This window comes from Hyaena hyaena, unplaced genomic scaffold (genome assembly GCF_003009895.1).
Source record: "Hyaena hyaena isolate Hyena2069 unplaced genomic scaffold, ASM300989v1 scaffold_142, whole genome shotgun sequence".
Lineage (NCBI taxonomy): Eukaryota > Metazoa > Chordata > Mammalia > Carnivora > Hyaenidae > Hyaena > Hyaena hyaena.
The window spans coordinates 1,445,899-1,464,073 of record NW_024080774.1 but is presented as its reverse complement, the minus strand read 5'-3'; the positions used below and the strand labels follow the sequence as shown (position 1 = coordinate 1,464,073).

General features: G+C 50.9%; 1 protein-coding gene across 2 annotated transcripts in view; it reads right to left on the bottom strand.

Moving 5' to 3' along the window:
* Positions 1–18,175, bottom strand: part of LOC120235972 (pseudouridine 5'-phosphatase) — a 75,884-nt gene that overhangs the window by 16,877 nt on the left and 40,832 nt on the right. For both annotated transcript variants that reach the window (XM_039238557.1, XM_039238556.1), the window contains one exon: positions 837–1,066. In XM_039238557.1, the coding sequence (XP_039094488.1) occupies positions 837–1,066 (230 nt within the window). The remainder of the gene's footprint in view (positions 1–836; positions 1,067–18,175) is intronic.

Genomic DNA, 18,175 nt, shown 5'->3' with positions numbered 1-18,175 from the left:
CTCTCTCCCTGTTGTTCTGAGATCTGCAGGGGTTCACAGGCAGCCCTGGGCCCACCCCCCTCAGACCCTCTCCCTGTTCTAGAATCTGCAGGGACGCACAGTCAGCCGCGAGCCCGCCCCCTGTCTAGAGCATCACCCCTTCCTCTAGAAACAGCATAAGGCCCCAGCAGGGACTTAGTCGTCCACCCTCGCAGTAACAGTGTGGGGAGGAGAAATGAAGCCAAGCTGAACAAACACTATCCACTGCTTCTAAACTCGGTTCCGATCTTCAAACCCTTTGCCCCATCTCCACTGTGGGCCCTGCGTAGCAAAGTGGCTCACACAGGGCAGAGAGGGCACTGGGGCCCCAACTCCTTCCCGGAGAGAAACAGAAGCCTGGACGCTGTGTGATAAAACCACAGGTCACTCTGAGCAAACACTCTGCAGTAACAAACATCCCTTGAGAAGCATATGGGGGGAGAAAAGTGTGTTCTGATGACCTGCATTCATATTGCAGTCAGCCTGCACCTTGAAGTCAGCTCACTGCAAAGACGGGTGCTGTGGGGCCACAGCACTAAGGGACCCCTGGCTGCACACGGTCCGTCTTGCAGCTTCTGGCGGACAGACGCTGGGATAACGTATGCACGCCCCAGACTGCTGGCCTGGTGACGCGGGGGGATGGTGGGGGGTAGCATGCGCCCCACAACCCGCCATGAGCTCCCCTGGCCACACCCCTGCCCTTGTCTCTGAGCCTCATGGTGTCACCGTCGAGGCCGCCGTCCATCATGAACACAAGGCGCCAAGGATCGGGTCAAACCCCCTGGGTGGCGACCAGGTCTCATGGCTGCCGGGCTTACCTGGTCCATGGGCGGAGCCGGGGAAAACCGCTTGGCACAGGCTAGAAATATGTCGGGGTCTGGCTTCCCATTCTTCACCTCGGGGTCGTCCCCCAAAACGATGTGGTCAAACAAGCTGAAGAAGTCCTGGTGACTGTTGGTCTTCATCTCGAAGGAGGCGCGGCCGGAGCTGGTGGCCACGGCCAGGGGCACGCCGTGCGCGCGCAGATGGCGCACCAGTCTGTCCACCCCTGGGGAGCAGGAGGGGACACCGTGAGAGGGGCTGGGGGACGCCCGGGCCAGAAGGCGCCCTGCAGCCTGTGCGCTGGCTCTGTGACCACGACTCCTTGCCGCCTCCCGTCAGGAAGGGTCTCACCCCGACACAGAGGGGCTGCACGGGGTGCTCAGAGGCCCTGAAACACACCGACTCAAAACCAAACCCGAAACCTATCAGGGCTTCTCGATAGCATTTCCCAAAGTAACAGAAGGCAATCCTGCCGGAAAGAAATGCGGCTTCGTTTGCTGGTCGGCTCTAGCTGAAAGGTGGAAACCAGGCCAAGTGAGCCCAGGGAGGGGTCTCTGCGCTTAGCGGCCCAGGTTGTTTGGTTTCCTTTCCTGAAGCAATGAAGATGCAATGACTGTGCTGCTGGTGTTTTCTGAGAAAACTCCCTGTTTGACTGAAAGCAGTCCAATCCCTCCTCACACTGCTGGGAAGGGAAGCCATGAAAGGCCTTGGACCAGAGGTCGAGCAGAAAGGCCGGGCTCACAGAAAGCTGCAGCAGCAGCTGATAAGGGAAGAGAGCATAAAACAGACGGTGCTTATCGCAGCTGAGCAAGGCCAGCAAGCCTCACAGGAGAGCACCGTTTCGCACACTCGCGCTGACTGCAAAGAGTAAGTTCACGGACCGTGCAGGGTAGTATCGCTTTGCACGGAGCCGGCGGACACAGGGAGCTTACCAGAAGCGTGTCAGCCACACCGGTACTTTCCACCTTTAAACCGTTCTGATCATGTCAGTGACTAAATCCACACACAGCACTAATTATCTACAGTAAGTATGATTTCATTTTATTTTATGTTTATTTACTTTGAGAGAGACAGAGAGCTAGCAGTGGAGGGGCAGAGAGACAGGGAGAGAGAGAATCTCTTCCTAGGCAGGCTCTGTGCTGTCAATACAGAGCCCAACACAGAGCTCAAACCTACAATTCACGAGATCATGACCTTAGGGGAAATCAACAGCTGGACACTTAATCAACAGAGCCACCAGGCACCCCTAAAATAATATTTTAAATAATTGTATAATCATTACTGCTTTAGTAACTGCATGAGGCTGTGTTCCTACTTTCTTAGTTGCAACAGAAAAGATCGACATGGTTATTTTGCTTGTTCAACACCTAAAGCTGCTCACAAAGGCAACAAATACTGTCAGTGCCTGACCCTTAAGAGAAATAGTTCTGAGATGTTCAAAGGAAGGCGTGCATCTTAACTCTGTGCCAGGAAAATGTTAAAACTTTTTTTTTTTTTTCCCTGAGAGAGAGACAATGTGAGCAGGGGAGAGTCAGAGAGAGAGGGAGACACAGAATCTGAAACAGACTCCAGGCTCTGAGCTGTCAGCACAGAGCCCGATGCGGGGCTCGAACCCACAAACCACGAGATCATGACCTGAGCCGAAGTAGACGCTTACCGACTGAGCCACCTAGGTGCCCCAAAAACTTTTTAAAAAAGAAAGCAAAATCCAGCATTCCACTGGATGTGACATTCATACCGTCTGACATCCAATCACGAGTTACCATGCCTTGGGACACCTGGGTGGCTCAGTCAGTTGAGTATCAGACTTCAGCTCAGATCATAATCTCAAGGTCTGTGAGTTCAGGACCCACAGTGGGCTTGCCGCTATCAGCCTGACAGCTCAGAGCCCACTTCACACCCTCTGTTCCTCCCGCACTTATGCTCTCCCAAAAATAAATATTAAAAAAAAAAAAGAGTTCCCATGCCCACGCAAAAGTACACAAACACAATATATGGACAGGAGAAAAAAAGTGATCAATAGAAATGGACAGAGAAATGACTGCGATGAAGAAATTAGCAGATCATGACCTTACAGAATCTGTATAAACATTATAAGTATGCCCACGTTAGAAGGGGAAAAAAAATAACACAAAAACGAAAGTAATATCCAGTTACACACTTACTTTAATTATACTCAGGTTAAAAATAAATGGTTTGAAAACCGTGTATTATGTAACTACTAATCAAAAGACTGGGTAGTTATATTAACAGCAGACAAGTGCACTTTAGAACAGTGAATGACGGTTCTCAGAGATAACTAGGGACATCGCATAATGACAAGAAGGTCAATTCACCAACAAGACCTAATTCCAAATGTGTATGCATCAAGTAACAGAGCTTCAAAACACGTAAAGCAAAAACTAATAAAACCGAATGGAGAAACAAACTCAGGTTTCAAATTCCTCTGTCAGTAACTGAAGGAACAGATAAAAAGTAGGGATACAACAGACTTCAAAAACATTATCAAGCAACTTAACTGAACTGACATTTACATAACGCATCACCCAAGACAGCAGAATACAAATTATTTTCAAGGGCATGTGGAACACTCAACAAGATACAACATGAATCCATGAGCTATAAAAAAATTCTAAAACATTTTAAAATAATTGAAATCATACAAAATATAATTAAAATAGGCATCAATAACTGAAAGTTATGTGGGGAAAAAAGGACATGAGACAACACACTTCTACGTAAGACATGAGTCAAAGATGAAGTCACAAAGGGAAATTAGATAATATTCTGTAGAGAACAAAAAGATAACATATTAAAATTCTGGAGATGTGGCTAAAACAGTGTTTATAAAAAACTTATGGCACTAAATGTTTGTATTACAGAAGAAGATGGTCTCAAATCAGTACTCTAAAAACCGGAAGAATGAAAGCCAATGATTAAAGCTTTTCACCCCAAGAAAGTGAAGGTAAAGAGCAAAATCAAGTTAAAGCAAACTAAAGAAAGGGAAGAAAAAAAAGAAGAGAGAAAAATCAATGAAAGAACATAAAAGAGAATACAGAAAATCACTTAAACCTAAAGCTGGTTCTTTCAAAAGTTTAATTTAATTGGCAGACTGTTAGCCAAATTGATCAAGTACAAAGAAGGAAGATCCAAATTCACCAGTTCTAGCAATCAAACAGAGGACATCATCACAGATCCTTAAAGTCATTAAAAGGACTAAAAAATACTATTATGAGCAACTTTGTGCTGATACATTTAATAACTTAGATGAAATGGATAGGTTCTTTGAAAGATACAAAGCTCATTCAAGAAGATAGTAATAACCTGAACAGCCCTATTCATGGTAAAGAATTCGTGGTTAAAAACCATCCTGTATCTAGGATTGAATGGCCTCATTGGTGAACTTATCAAAAACTTTAGGAGGAAATTATACCAATTCTTTTTCTTTTTAATGTCTTGTTTATTTCTGAGAGAGAGACAGCATGAGCAGGGGAGGGTCTGAGAGAGAGGGAGATACAGAGTCTGAAACAGGCTCCAGGCTCTGAGCTAGCTGTCAGCACAGAGCCCGACGCGGGGCTCGAACCCACAAACTGTGAGATCATGACCTGAGCCGAGGTCGGAAGCTTAACCGACTGAGCCACCCAGGCACCCCGAAATTATACCAATTCTGAACAAACTTTTCAGAAAATAGGAGGGAACAGGTCCCGATTCATTTCATGAGACCAAGTACTTCTCTGACACTGAAACAGGACAATAGCTAGACAAGAAAACTACAGATGCATACATCTCATGTTATAACACCTTCACACTTAAAAACTATTTCAACCAGTGTTTAAGTCTTGTATATAGTCAGTGTCTATGCAGTCTGAATACATTCGTTGCAAGCATAAAGATGCCTAAACACTCAGCCCGCTTGTAACACCCTATTTCCAAATTAGGTCATGTTCTGTGCTCTCTGTGGACAGTCATGCACGCAGTCAGCTGAGAAGCCTGACAGGAAGCCCCACATAAATGTTGGCTCTGGTCATCATCATCATCACCACCGTCATCTACAAGACTGGGATAAAGTCACTGAGAAATCTGGATGCGTAACTGGCTGACTCCTTAAAAAACTTTTGTACCCTTTAACGACTGTACGCCAACTTTCCCATACTCAGTCACTGCCCCTGAGAAGTAAAAGACTAAAAATGTAAATCAGGTTCTGTCCTGCAGAGAAGCTGGTTACTTAAGTATATAAATGAAATCCAGCTAACAGCTTCTGGCCCATGGTGTGCTTAAGTCGGTTTAAGGGGAGGGCAGAAAGACAGATATCTATTGCTACAAAGAACCAGCTCTCAAAGGATTAATCTACAGGGGAAGAAATAAGAAATGTGAAGCATCAGCAGTCTTTATAAGAAGATGCTTCCCTTTACTTCGTCCTAAAGACCCAAGATCGATGAGAGAGAACACGGATGCTGCCGTTAAAATGGATTTGGAAAAGGGAAAATGTAGAAAAGATGGAGAGCTGACATGAGCTCTTTATAAAGAATTTCTTTGGAATTCACCGAGTGGATGTATCCACGGAGACCCTACTACTGGCTCGGGCCTCACGTGTAGCACAGAGCTCCGGTGAGAGGTTAACGGTATGGGGGAGACGAAACTCATACAGAAGTGTGCACGCCACTGAGAAGTGCGGAGGGGGCACGGAGTCTAGATTTGTCTAGAGGGAGACCTATGAAGATAACGGCATGTGTTACTGAGGCCAGGTCTGTTGATGAATGGCCGTCCAGCTACCCATAAGAAAAACAGACGCCCACCCTGGGCTGGGACCAGATACACGGTGCAGGATTCTGCCCAGCCTGGACCTTGTACACGTGCATTCTGGTGACAGCGCATGGCCCCTGCTCACCCCGACCCACCCATGTGTACGGGGTAGTAGACACTGCCTCTCTTACCAGGTGGCTCTCACAATCCCTTAGAAGGCAGGTAGGGTAACACCTTGATGTCACCGATCAAAGGCCTGGAATTGAGTGTAATGGGTTGATGGCTGGTCCCCTAAAAAGATATGCCCAAGCCCTAACCCCAAGTCCACTATCTTATTCGAAAACAAAGATCTTTGCAGATGCGGTTCAGGATCTTGAGAATAAGATCACCCTGGATAAACCCAGTGGCTCGTGTCCTAGCCTGTTTGGGCTGCTACAACACGAGCCCAGACTGGGTGGCTTATGCACACACACTGATTTCTCAGACTTCTGGAGGCTGAACATCAGGGCATGGGGAGCAGCCAGACTCCGTGGCTGGTGAGGGCCTCCTGGTCCATAATCTACCTGTCACTGCATGATCACGTGGTAGAAGGAGTGAGCTAGCCTCATGGGGTCTCATGTATATGGGCACTAGCTTCATGGGGTCTCATCCATATGGGCATGGATTTCAATGGTGAGGGCTGCACCCCACAACCTGATCACTGCACGACAGCCCCACCTCCTAACACCTGTATACTGGGAGGACAGGGATTCAATCTATGAATTTTGTGGGGGGAACAAACATTCAGACCATAGCAACGGGGTCCCCACAAGACAAGAGGGGAGACAGAGAGAAGGCTCTATGCAGACACAGGGAGGGATTGGAACCACGAACTCAAGCCAATCAATGCTGGCGCTCCGAGAAGCTGCGAGAAACAAGGATGGACTCCCCCACCCCCAAGGCTCAGGACAGTGTACGGTCCTGCTAAGACCTGAGTTTGCCTTTCTCAGCCTCCAGAACTGTGAGAACATAAATTTCTGTTATTGCAAGCCACCAAGTGTATGGTCCTTTGCTATAGAAGCTGCAGGAAGCTACTACACGGACCCGGGGTGTCAGAGGTCATGCAGGAGGCCAGAACCGGGGGCCCTGATCTGAGAAAAGAGTGAAATTCACAACAGTGAAAGTGAAAAAAATGTGCGGACAGGGACATTCCACAAATTGTTACCAGTCAACTGCAAAGATTAGGAAGAAAGGAACACACGAACAGCTGCCCAGGCGCTGTCTATACAGTAGGCACACGGCCCCAGCCTAGGCACTGGACTACTCCACTGAGCTTGCAAGGGGAGGTCACCCCTGGGGTCACCAGCAGGGAGGCGCGGAGGGTCCCGGGAGAGGGTGGGGAGGTGGCTGGGGTGTCTGTACACCTGTCCCCACTCACAGGAGGCACTAGGCCGCACCTGGACTCTAACGGGACTGACTTCTCCAGTCTACACCTTGTGAGGGAAGGACACCGGCGTGTGCTCAGAGCCCCAGGGGAGGCAAACAAGTACTGACTTGCACTGAGCACATGGCCCCTCTGTGGGTGCCTTCTAATTCCTTCTGTCCTATGGATGGCGACGGTGAGGGACAGGACCACACCTCTACCCTCGCGCCAGGATGCAGGGGTGGGGGACAGGCTGCTTTTAGGGATGACCATTACGGGGAAGGGCTCTCCTTGCAGGTAGTGCTTCACCAGGAACACAGCTCGGGAGCCTGGAATTCCCCTCGGCCCCAGACCGCATTCGGGCGGACCCTGACTTCCCGGCCTACTGCTTTATCTAAGGCACTGGTTCTCAAGTGGGGGCACATTTGCGCGTATCCCTGAGGGACACGTGTAATGCAGACTGGCTTTTGGTTGTCGCAGCTGAGGAAGGAAGTGCTATCGGCACGTGCTGGGTGGGGACCGGGGACGCTGGTCACCGCTGCCCAGTGCACGACGCCCCCACGGCGGAAGGATGCAGAGCCAAACGTCAGCAGTGCTGAGGCTGAGAAGCCCGGGCTTGGCGGGAGAGGCAGCCCCTTGCAAAGTCCTGATTCCGGGAGGGAGCCGGGCTCTTCCCACGTGGCCAGCAGCACAGCCGGCCCGAGGGCGCAGTCAGCACCGAGAGGGGACACAGGCAGAGGCTCCTCTGGTCCGGACGGGGATTCGCGTGCCAGCCAAGAACAGGGCGATGATGACCGTGTGCCACATCTGCTCAGGCCCCTTCCCTGTGACTCTACCGCTGTGCGAGCTCACACTGACCTGGTCTGAATTCCAGCTGCTCAGCTCCTGTGCGCCCGTTACGGCTGGTGGCCCGCTGGGATCACGTGGGGAACGTGTGTGTGAAAACCGGCTCATTTACACATGGGATGGGGATCCGGGCAGGACAAACTCACTGTTCTAGACCAAAAGGAGGCCCCCCTCAACTCCCGTGTTAAAGCCCAACATCCAGGTGATGCTGGAGACACAGCCTGTGGTAGACAAGTGGCGTTATATGAGGCCCCCAGTTATATAACCCGACGGGGGTATACGAGGTGGGGGCCACACAGGATGCGCGGCCTTATGAGAAGACCAACACACTGCACCCGAACGTGACCATGTGGCAGCTGGACCGTGCAGGTGCAGCCCCAGAACTGTGAGAAATAAACGTGTGGCACTTACGTCCCCCAGGGCCCGGGGCTGTGAGAAGGAGCCTGAGCTAAGACACAAAGGTGGAAACATCACACGCTGGCTGGGCCCCCAGGTCCTGGAGGCTGGTGGATCAAGACAGCGTCCTTCCTTCAATAAGCTGGGCAGGGGAGGTCGGGTCCCAGTGCTGTGGCTCGGATGTGCATCCTCGGGTGACCCAAGGCCACAGGCCCCTCCCCGCACATCACATTTACAACCCTGCCCCCCCACGGCGAAGCCCACCAGCCAACGAGGCCTGCGCAGAGGACTCCCAATCAGGGCCGTGCGCTGTGCCGAGCTCAAGAGCGTCCTCCCCCAAACCCACGACTACCTAGAACCTCAGAACATGACCTAATTTGGAAATAGGGTGTTTGTGCGTGTGTAACTGATTAAGGATTTGGACATGCAGTCATGTTGGATTTACAGGGTGAGCTGCATAAGGCACAGAATCGTGGGGAAGAGGCCACGTGAAGACGGAGGCAGAGACGGAGGGGCACCGCCACAAGCCCAGGGACGTCTGGAGCCCCAGAAGCCGCGAGGGGCAGGAGGGCCCGTCCCCTGGTGCGAGCCTGGGTGCAGGTTAGGTGGACGGCGTCGCCCGCAGGAAGCTTTTCCGTGGTGCGCCTGCACGGCTCTGACTGCATCTGCGTCAGGAGGTGGCTCGCGTCCCCGGGGAAGCGCGCCCCAACTCCTGCTGGTTGTGGGGGTGAAGGGGCCTCGGAGGGCAGATGGGCCCCTCCTCGTTCCCCGCCCCCTCCATGAGCTTCACCATTCCCCAGCTGAAGCCTCCTTGATTTTACGGACAGAACACAGTCGTGTGTCCTGAACAGCGTGGGGGAAGACGGCACCGTGGACGCACAAAATGGGGCAGAGGGTCCTGGGGTCCCGCTACCTTGCACCCAGGATTTCCACCCACCCCGTGGTGCTTTGGGCCCTGAGTTTTATCCTGCCTTCTGTGAAACGTGCATCCAGCCCGCCTATTTTTAAACGGCAAAAGAGTCAAAAGAACAGTGTAACAAGGATTTGAGATTCCAATGTCGGTGTCCACACAGAAAGCCTTGTGGGAGCACAGCTCGCCCGCTCACATCCCTGCTGGCCGTGGCTGCTTCCAGCTCCAAAGGCAGAGCTGAGGAGTGGAGATCAGCACCGTGTGTGGTGTGCAAAGGCAAAAACGCAGAAACAGACTCCCGACCTCTGCCAGACAGCAAACAGCTCTGATGCACAAGCAAGAGGAAGAGACGGTGGAAAGGGCGGGCAGAGAAGAGGTGAATTTCGTGGGGAAGGAAGTCGGCCAGGCACTGGGATCTGGGTTTGCTGACTGACACAGGGATGTCACTTGGAAGTATCATAGTTAATAGGTATTCTGCAAGAGGCCTAACCAGAGAGTCAGCATTCCAGAAAATGAATCCCCAATTTCCATGCCTTCTTCCATCACGCATTTAACGAGTTGCTAATTATGCTCAAATTACTGGAGCATTTTCATAGCAAACTGTCAAAATAACATTGAGAGATTAAATATTGATACATATTATATACACAGTAAAATAAAATGTGATATCGAATGGGGAAATACTTAGCATACAGCTGTATTAATGTTTATAAATGTCTAACATTCAATTCCTGTGCTATGCAGTTAAATGTCGTTATGGATACTGGACCGTTTGCCGTATACAGAATATTTTATTAATCAGAGGTCCACCATTTCAATGCAACCAGAAAGGGGCAGAGTTTTTAAATCTGTAAAAGATTTTCTTCATCTTATGGAATTTAGTCTGCAGAAATACCTCATGGGCAAAAACTGTGCATATTAAAATTAAATCAGTCTGATGTACCGACATGTTCAGAATCTCCTTATTAAACTGCCGTTTGCATAGGCTGTGCACAGACCAAGAAAATCAGATGATTCAAGTTCACACAACCCAGAGGGCATCTGAGTCGGAAGTTGCACGTTATTTTCTGAATCGCGGGATGTTCAGAAAATGTCCATTGCCAGCAAGTTAAGAGATAACCGACATTTCGATCCCATGTACTATCCTGCATCTAGACGGTCCACTCGCCAGGCCAGTGGGTTTCCACACAAGATCTCTGTTGCGGGAGGGTATGCCGTCGGCCCTCAGGGCCAGTCCCCAGCCCCGTCTCGCCTCACCACACAGTCGTCCAGCCCGTGTCACAACACTGCTCTTTGTAAGTTCCAGGTCACCTGGAGAACTCAGAATCAGTGATGGCTGCTTCCAAAACGGAGTAAAGTGCGCTGTCCTGTGTTGCTAACAGACAACAGCAGAGCATGCGGGCCAAGTGTGGCTTCGACGGGAAACAGAAATGGCACGGGGTGCTCATTACCTGTCTCAGGAGACTGAATTAAAAAGACTTCGGGGCGCCTGGGTGGCTTAGTTGCTTAAGCGTCCGACTTTCGCATAGGTCATGATCTCGCGGTTCGTGGGTTCGAGCCCCGCGTCGGGCTCTGTGCTGACTGCCAGCTCAGAGCCTGGAGCCTGTTTCGGATTCTGTGTCTCCCTCTCTCTCTGACCCTCCCCTGCTCACGCTGTCTCTCTCTCTGTCCTAGAAATAAATAAAAAACATTAAAAAAAAAAAAAAAAGACTCCATAATCAGGAGCTCTGTCTGCACAGAAGCAGTGATGGGCCTCCTAGGCTTCTACAGATTTCACAGATTTCTGCAGAAAGGCTGGGACACTCTTATTTTTTATCAATTTTAAGTTAATTTATTTTGAGAGAGAGTAGGAACGGGGACGGGCAGAGAGAGGGAGAAGAGAATCCAACGCAGGCTCCACACAGTCAGCACAGAGCCAAACATGGGGTTCAAACTCAGAAACCGGGAGATCATGACCTGAGCTGAACTCAAGAGTAAGATGCTTAACCGACTGAGCCACCCAAGGCTCCCTGGGAACCTCCTTTTGAAAAAGCGTATTGAACTTGGATGTTTTCTTAAATTTGTTTTGTTAATACTTGAAGAAACTGACAAACTACCATGCATCCTTCAACAACATGGGGGTGGGGGAGATGAGCCTCATACAGGTAAAAATGCATGGATAACTGATCCCCCTGATGTGAACTATAAAGAGGGTATCGGTAAGAGTCAATCAACACACAGTTTGTATGTGATCTATATCATATGCTGTATTCTTACAATACAGTAAGCTGGGGAAAAGAAAACGTGATTAAGAAAATCATAAAAAACACATCAACAGAACTGTACTGTATTTACAGAAAAAAATCTGAGCGCATCTGAGCGGAGCAGTTCACAGGAGCTGTATTTCAAAACACTGAAGAATCTGGGGAAAAATTTCATTCTGTGCCTTTGTTTACTTGATGTAAGTTGATTAAAGTGTTAATTTTATTTACTACAAGTCACTTTTAAGGTTGCTGCTTCTAAGGCTTTGTCATGACAATATCAGTGCACAGAAGAGCTATTTAAATAACCTTGTATTATAGCCCAGGAGGAAAATAACAGAGCAAATGCTGATAGCTCCCTAACTCTTCATCTCTATGAGAGATCTGAAAAAGAAGATAAAACTTTCTAAGTGTGCTTATGCAAGGAAGTGCTAAGAACAGGAAAAAAAAACCAAATCTAAAATATGCATTTACTTCACTACTCGCATATCTTTGTGCTTCTTATTGTCAATGAAGGTCGTATGGGGATGGCGTATGAGCCACAGGCAAGGGGCTTGTTGCTCATTTTACTTCCCTGAACCTGTGGCTCACACCCACCGACACGACACGGGATCCACACCCCACGTCACGGAATCTCTGAACCTGTGGCTCACCCCCACTGACATGACACAGGATCCACACCCCACGTCACGGAAGTCTCTGAACCTGTGGCTCACCCCCACTGACACGATACAGGATCCACACCCCGCGTCACGGAGTCTCTGAACCTGTGGCTCACCCCCACTGACAGGACACAAGATTCAGATGTAAAACTGTTGCTGTTCTGGGCCATGCTGCAATGAGTCACTGTGTAAGGGAAAACAAGGATTTGCCGCGTCCCTGGGTCCAGTGTGCTGGAGACCCACAGAGAAAGGCATGAAGTACAGCAGGTGATGCGGGAACCATCCAATGACCGGCGCCCCCTTTCAGCGGGTGAGTCGCAACAAGTGCCCAGCAGTGCCGTGCATGAGATGCCCTCTGAGCGTGCCCATGACGCCAGACTCTGCGGCACTGACACCAACGTCGACAGAATGTACGCTTACCACTGCTTTCTAGCTTGTGCCAGGAATTTACTGAAGGACAACTCAGCACCCTCACAACGCCCCTGGCCTTTTAGACAAGAAATATAACTTTTCTGAATGGAGGTAAAACGCATATGACATGAAACTAACGGCATTTAAGTGTGGGGTGCCGTAGTGTTGGGTACATTCACGTTGTTGCTGGCTGTCAGCCTCCTCTCATTCTGGCGCTTCGCCTTCCCAAACTGAAACACTCTCCATCAGCCACTAAGTCCCCCATCCTCCAGCCCAAGGAACTCCGTGTCTCTCCACGCTCCTTACTTTCTGTGTCTGCGAGGGGGTGGCTCCACGTGCCGCCTCCGACTGGGTGCCCATCTGTCCGTTTGTGACTGGCTCATGTCACTCGGCATCACGCCCTCGAGGCTCACCCCTATGGTCGCAGGGGCCGCTGTAAGACTGAATGGTGCATACGTCGATACGCACAAAACCGTGTACAAACAGCACAGCCCGTATCCGTGCAGTTGGGGCCCACGTGGCTTGCTTCTTCTCTGCTGTTAAGAAGAGCCGTTTCAGGGGCTGCCTGGGTGGCTTAGTCGGTTAAGCGTCCGACTTTCGCTTAGGCCATGATCTCGCGGTTCGTGGGTTCGAGCCCCGCGTCGGGCTCTGTGCTGACTGCCAGTTCAGAGCCTGGAGCCTGTTTCAGTCTGTGTCTCCCTCTCTCTCTGACCCTCCCCTGCTCACGCTGTCTCTCTCTCTCTCCTAGAAATAAATAAAACATTAAAAAAATTAAAAAAAAAAAAAAGAGCCGTTTCAGTCTTTAAGAAATATAGTTTTAAATTGTCAAGAAACACTGCAAAACAATCATCAAGGCCCAGTGCCAACATGTTGCCTGTTGTACCCGTGTCTCTGAAACCAAAACTGTAGAGGAACATGCCCGCCGTTCTGTGTGTGCGTCTACAGCGCCCCCGGGAGTCAGTGGGCCATAATGGAGGTGTGGGTGTAGGGGCGCACCAGCCGGCCCCCTGGAACCTGGCTGCTCATGGGTACAACACCTCACAGCACCCACACCTGCCTCTGTGCCTGTGCGCAGAGCACGTGCTCCTCACACGGCCTGAGGCTTTCCGTGCAGCCTCAAGCTCCTGACCCATGCTGCAGGCACACACACCCCCACCCCCCAGACTTCTTTTATCCATTATGTCATCCTTCTTGATACTTGACAATCCATGGAAAAGCAACCACACGTGTAAAAACAGAATCTGTAATGCTTTAAAATTTGAGAATATTTACGTCCACGGACATGTAATTTCTAGGCTCCCAGAAATAAATGACACGTATCCTATTTTGCCCATTTTAGAATGTCAGCTCTGATTTAGGAAATAACAATGGAAGCAATTAGCAGTGTTTGAACGTCAAAATTTTAAGACCAGAAAAAGGAATTGTATCTGTATACAACATCAAATAACCTGGTATTTTTATAAAAGGGAGGGAGGGATGAGAGCATTACACATTTGCTACTTACATCTGACCAGCAAATAGTCTGATTGTAGGGCTCGTCCCCATCCCTGGAAATCATACACTTTCGAGGATATGAGCCTAATTTTATTTCTTAGAGAGAAAGGCTGCCCCGGAGAACGTGGGTGGATTATCACAGTTGTGAGCTTGTGATTTTCCTGTCACTTGTGACGTATGTCCTTTACCTGTGCCACGCTCAAGGAATGCACCGAGCCGAAGGAACACCAGTGGATTTCCAGCCTACCGAAGAAGGGCACGCCGGTGCTGGGGAGTCAGCTAAGCGCCCACAAATTCAAGCTGCTGCCGGAAACGCAGACGTTGAAGGTCAAGGCGCTGACAGGTAGGACTTCTCTACATGGCCTGTGCACAACCGAGAGGAGACGGAGCAACACAGGCTGTGACCTTTTCCCTGCAGTGTCCGCCGGCCGGCCACCTCGATGTGAGGCTGCTGCCACATCACCGGGCAGCACTGGGCCATGGCCAGAAGCTCCCTGTTCCTGGCCCCGTGCCAGGGGCTAACGCCAATCTCCATAGTCTTTGGGAAGCTAACTTCAATCCCGTGGGCCTCGATGCCACTGCGTGTGAAATGCAGATGCTCAGGGGACTGGGCGCTGACGTGCGCACAGCTGAGAAAAACATGGAGGGCGACACCGGGCTGTCCTTGACACCCAGCGGCGACATCCGTGTGATTGATGCTGACGAGGGAGAGGGGCTTCACCACCAGCCGGCCACGGACCCGCACAGCTTACATCCGGGACAGGACAGAGGGAGCGTGTTCTGGGCTTCCCAGGCTCAGTCGGCGGGAGACACACACCCATAACGGGCATGGAGCGTGTTGATGCCTTCTTCACACGGCCCCTGGCCTCATTGGGCACCTTGCACGTCGACACCAGGCTGTAAGTGCTCCAGGAAGGTTGTCTGAGTACATGCACCTTGTTTCCGAGGGACAAGGCAGCTCAGGGGGTCACAGGGAGACTCAACGAATATCCCAGAGAAAAAGTTCTCGCTTGCTTAATTGACAGATAATTTAAATAATGCAACACTGGCATACTACGAATCACATATGCTCTTTGTGAATTATCATATTCCTTTCAGGTGGGTGTGAGTGAGTGTGTGAGTGAGTGTGTGTGTGTGTGTCTACACACAAACACAAAGGCATCGTGAGCTCTGGAAGCATACACCCTAAATACGCAATTAAGGAGTAAGGAACGGTCATCGCCACGGGGTAGGAGTCAAGGGACTTCTGATTTCTACCCTTTTGTATTATACGAAGCAAGTGTATTTGTTATAATTACAGTAAAACTCGAAAGGCGTGACATTTTTTTTTCTTTGAAAGAAGTTGATAAGATTTTATTTTTTATTTTATTTTTTTTAACAAATAGTTTATTGTTAAGTTAGTTTCCATACAACACCCAGTGCTCATCCCCACAAGTGCCCTCCTCCATGCCCATCTCCCCCCCCACACCCATCAGCCCTCAGTTTGTTCTCAGCATTCAAGAGTCTCTCATGGTTTGTCGAGAGGCATGACATTCTGATTGTGGCTTGTGACCACGAAGGGGCAGTTTCCTACTTCTGACCAACCTGTCATTCGTGGACGAGTGGGTTTCGTGCGTGCACAACAGTCCTGAGAGTGTCCTCTGTTGGCACGTGCCGTCTGCTGCAGTCAACTGTGCAACTCCAGACCCTCGACGCTCAAGGACCGACTCTTCCAAGTTCACTTTGAGTTCTGGCTTCTCAGCTGAGTGGGAACTGTGGCCAGCATCATGGGACCCCGTCATCCTACACGGGGCTGTGGTCCACTCGGACCTTCTGAGTCCACCTCAGGTCAAGTTGCTCTACCCTGGCCCCGCTGCAGCCCACCTCTCCCCCTGCCCTTCTTATCGTGTCCCGTAAACCAGGAAGAGGCCCCTTCGCCCTCCCCACAGCGTGGCTTCGCTCCTTCTCTTCAAAAATCCCAATGGTTCTCCACTCTCGGAAGGAGCAAACCCGTGAGCAATTAAGGGACCGAGGACCTGAACTAACCGAGCGAAAGCTGTGCCTCTTTCGTCCGCAAGTGCATCAGCACAACAGGCCAAGCGTGAAGCTGTCCCAGAAAGACTTCCATCTGATGTGTTGACACCCCTGTTCCCTTTTCCATCTGGGACGGCCCTCCGCGCTCACCCACCCAAATCTCACATGGTCTCCTCAGTGTGCCCCAAGTTCGAGCGCCTGCCACAAAGCCGCCACTGCTACCTCCATCCACAGCGAGTCCTGAACTTCTTTCTGACGTGAAACGGGATGCGATGGTGTGCTTTCACATGCAGGGACACGCACGTCCCCTAAGCTGACTCCACAGCCCACAGGGAAGGAGACCTTCCTTATATCCCCGGAGCACTCACTCAGCAGCAGATGCGTCTGAGGGTTAAGTGAAGAAAAAGGAAACGTGTACGGGGACGGGACGAGAATGGGTGCCGGCTGCCCAGCTCGATGGCGGAGACCGTGTGCAGAAAGGGACGGAGGCTGTGGACGTGGCTGGTAATGGCCTCGGGCGACTGAGGGTGTGGGGAAAACAGGAGGGAAAGGAGGAATGAAGGAGGAGGGACATAAAGACACAGATCAGACAGCCCGGCGGACGAGGAGGAAGGGCCTGTGCAGACGCGGCATGCGGGCGCGCACGGTGGCGAGGTGCGCCCACGTCACGGCCGGGCTGCGCTTCTCCGTGACGCCAAGCAGACACGGGCCCGAGCGGGGCCCGCTTCTCCGCCCTGGGGAGGACCGGCTGCTTCGAGGGAGTCCTTACAGGGGACCCCCGGTCTGTGTGCTGGAAGAGCACAGCGCGGCGGAAGCGCTCGGCCCCTGAGCACACGGAGAGCCCACTGGGAGAGCAGGGACCCCCGCCCCCCCCACACACACACCCACCTCTGAGGACACACCTGCTGGCTCCCGGCTCCCTCAGCCGCCTCTCCCTGGGGGGAGCCCGGGCACCACAGCACTGCCACCGGGCCTGTGCACCAGGCTTCTAGCTGGCTCCTACGGAGCAAGGAGGAAAGAGATCTAACACCATCGGCTCGCTGCAGTGCGGACAGAAGGCCCAGAGGACCGGGGGACCGGCCCGTGGAGGCGGCCGTGAGCGAGGGGGCGGTGCGGGGCTGACCACAGTGTGTGCATACGGCTTGTCATACTCCTCTCGACTGGCCCAGAGGCCAAGAGCAAGCTGGTAAAAGCACAGGACAACACAGAGGCCTTCTGGAAGATTTCGTACCATAAAAGGCGCCTGCTCTGTGTTAGCCTTCTCCACCAGGTTACGCTTGCTAAATTGTGCCAAAACATTTCATGGAACTACAGGAGTCCATGCATGAAGGAATCTGCTGAAAACAGAATGTAAGTGAGCAACGTGTTTCATGAGGAACATTTTTAAAAGGTTTTCCTACCTACCAAGTGAGGGATTTCTCTTCTGTAATGCAACATCTATTTCGACTTTTGACACCAGACCTACTAACGCCACAAAAAAACATATAAGACATGAACCATGTACTTACCTTTTTCTCCTAAAATTTTTACAATTTAAAGCAGCTCTATTTTCATAAAATAATTAAGCCCCTGACTAACTGCTGGCTTACACTTCCCAATTAAGTCATGTAGAAAATGCCTACAAAACTTAACGCTCAAAAGTATTTCCTGCTGGGAACATTCATGGCCCAACTCTTCGCAGGGAGAGATTTCCTTTAAAATGACACATTGGAGTCTGCTGATGCAAGAAAGATTCAGGTCCCTTCTGCCTCTGTGTTCAGGCCTCAAGATTCGGCCACATCCTCTGGGTAGCGGGGTGGGCCCAGGCAAGGACACAGCCCTGCATCACAATCAGGGGCTGCTCACCCTGGTGATGGACCCAGGCAAGGACACAGCCCTGCATCACAATCAGGGGCTGCTTACCTTGGTGATGGACCCTGGCAAGAACACAGCCCTGCATCACAATCAGGGGCTGCTCCCCCTGGTGATGGACCCTGGCAAGGACACAACCCTACATCATAGGAGATGGCCAAGGAGAATATGTACCCTTGGATTATATAAAGAAGCTGCTACTGCCCAGAAGATGTGCCCTTGAATCATAATCAAGATACATGTTCTCTGTGGGTTGGTCCAAGCCAAGATGTGCCCTAGGATTACAGTCAGCTACTGCACCAGGCGATGGGCCCAGGTGAAGGTGTGTCCCTGGATTATAAAAGGAGTTATCATCCCTCCAGATGGA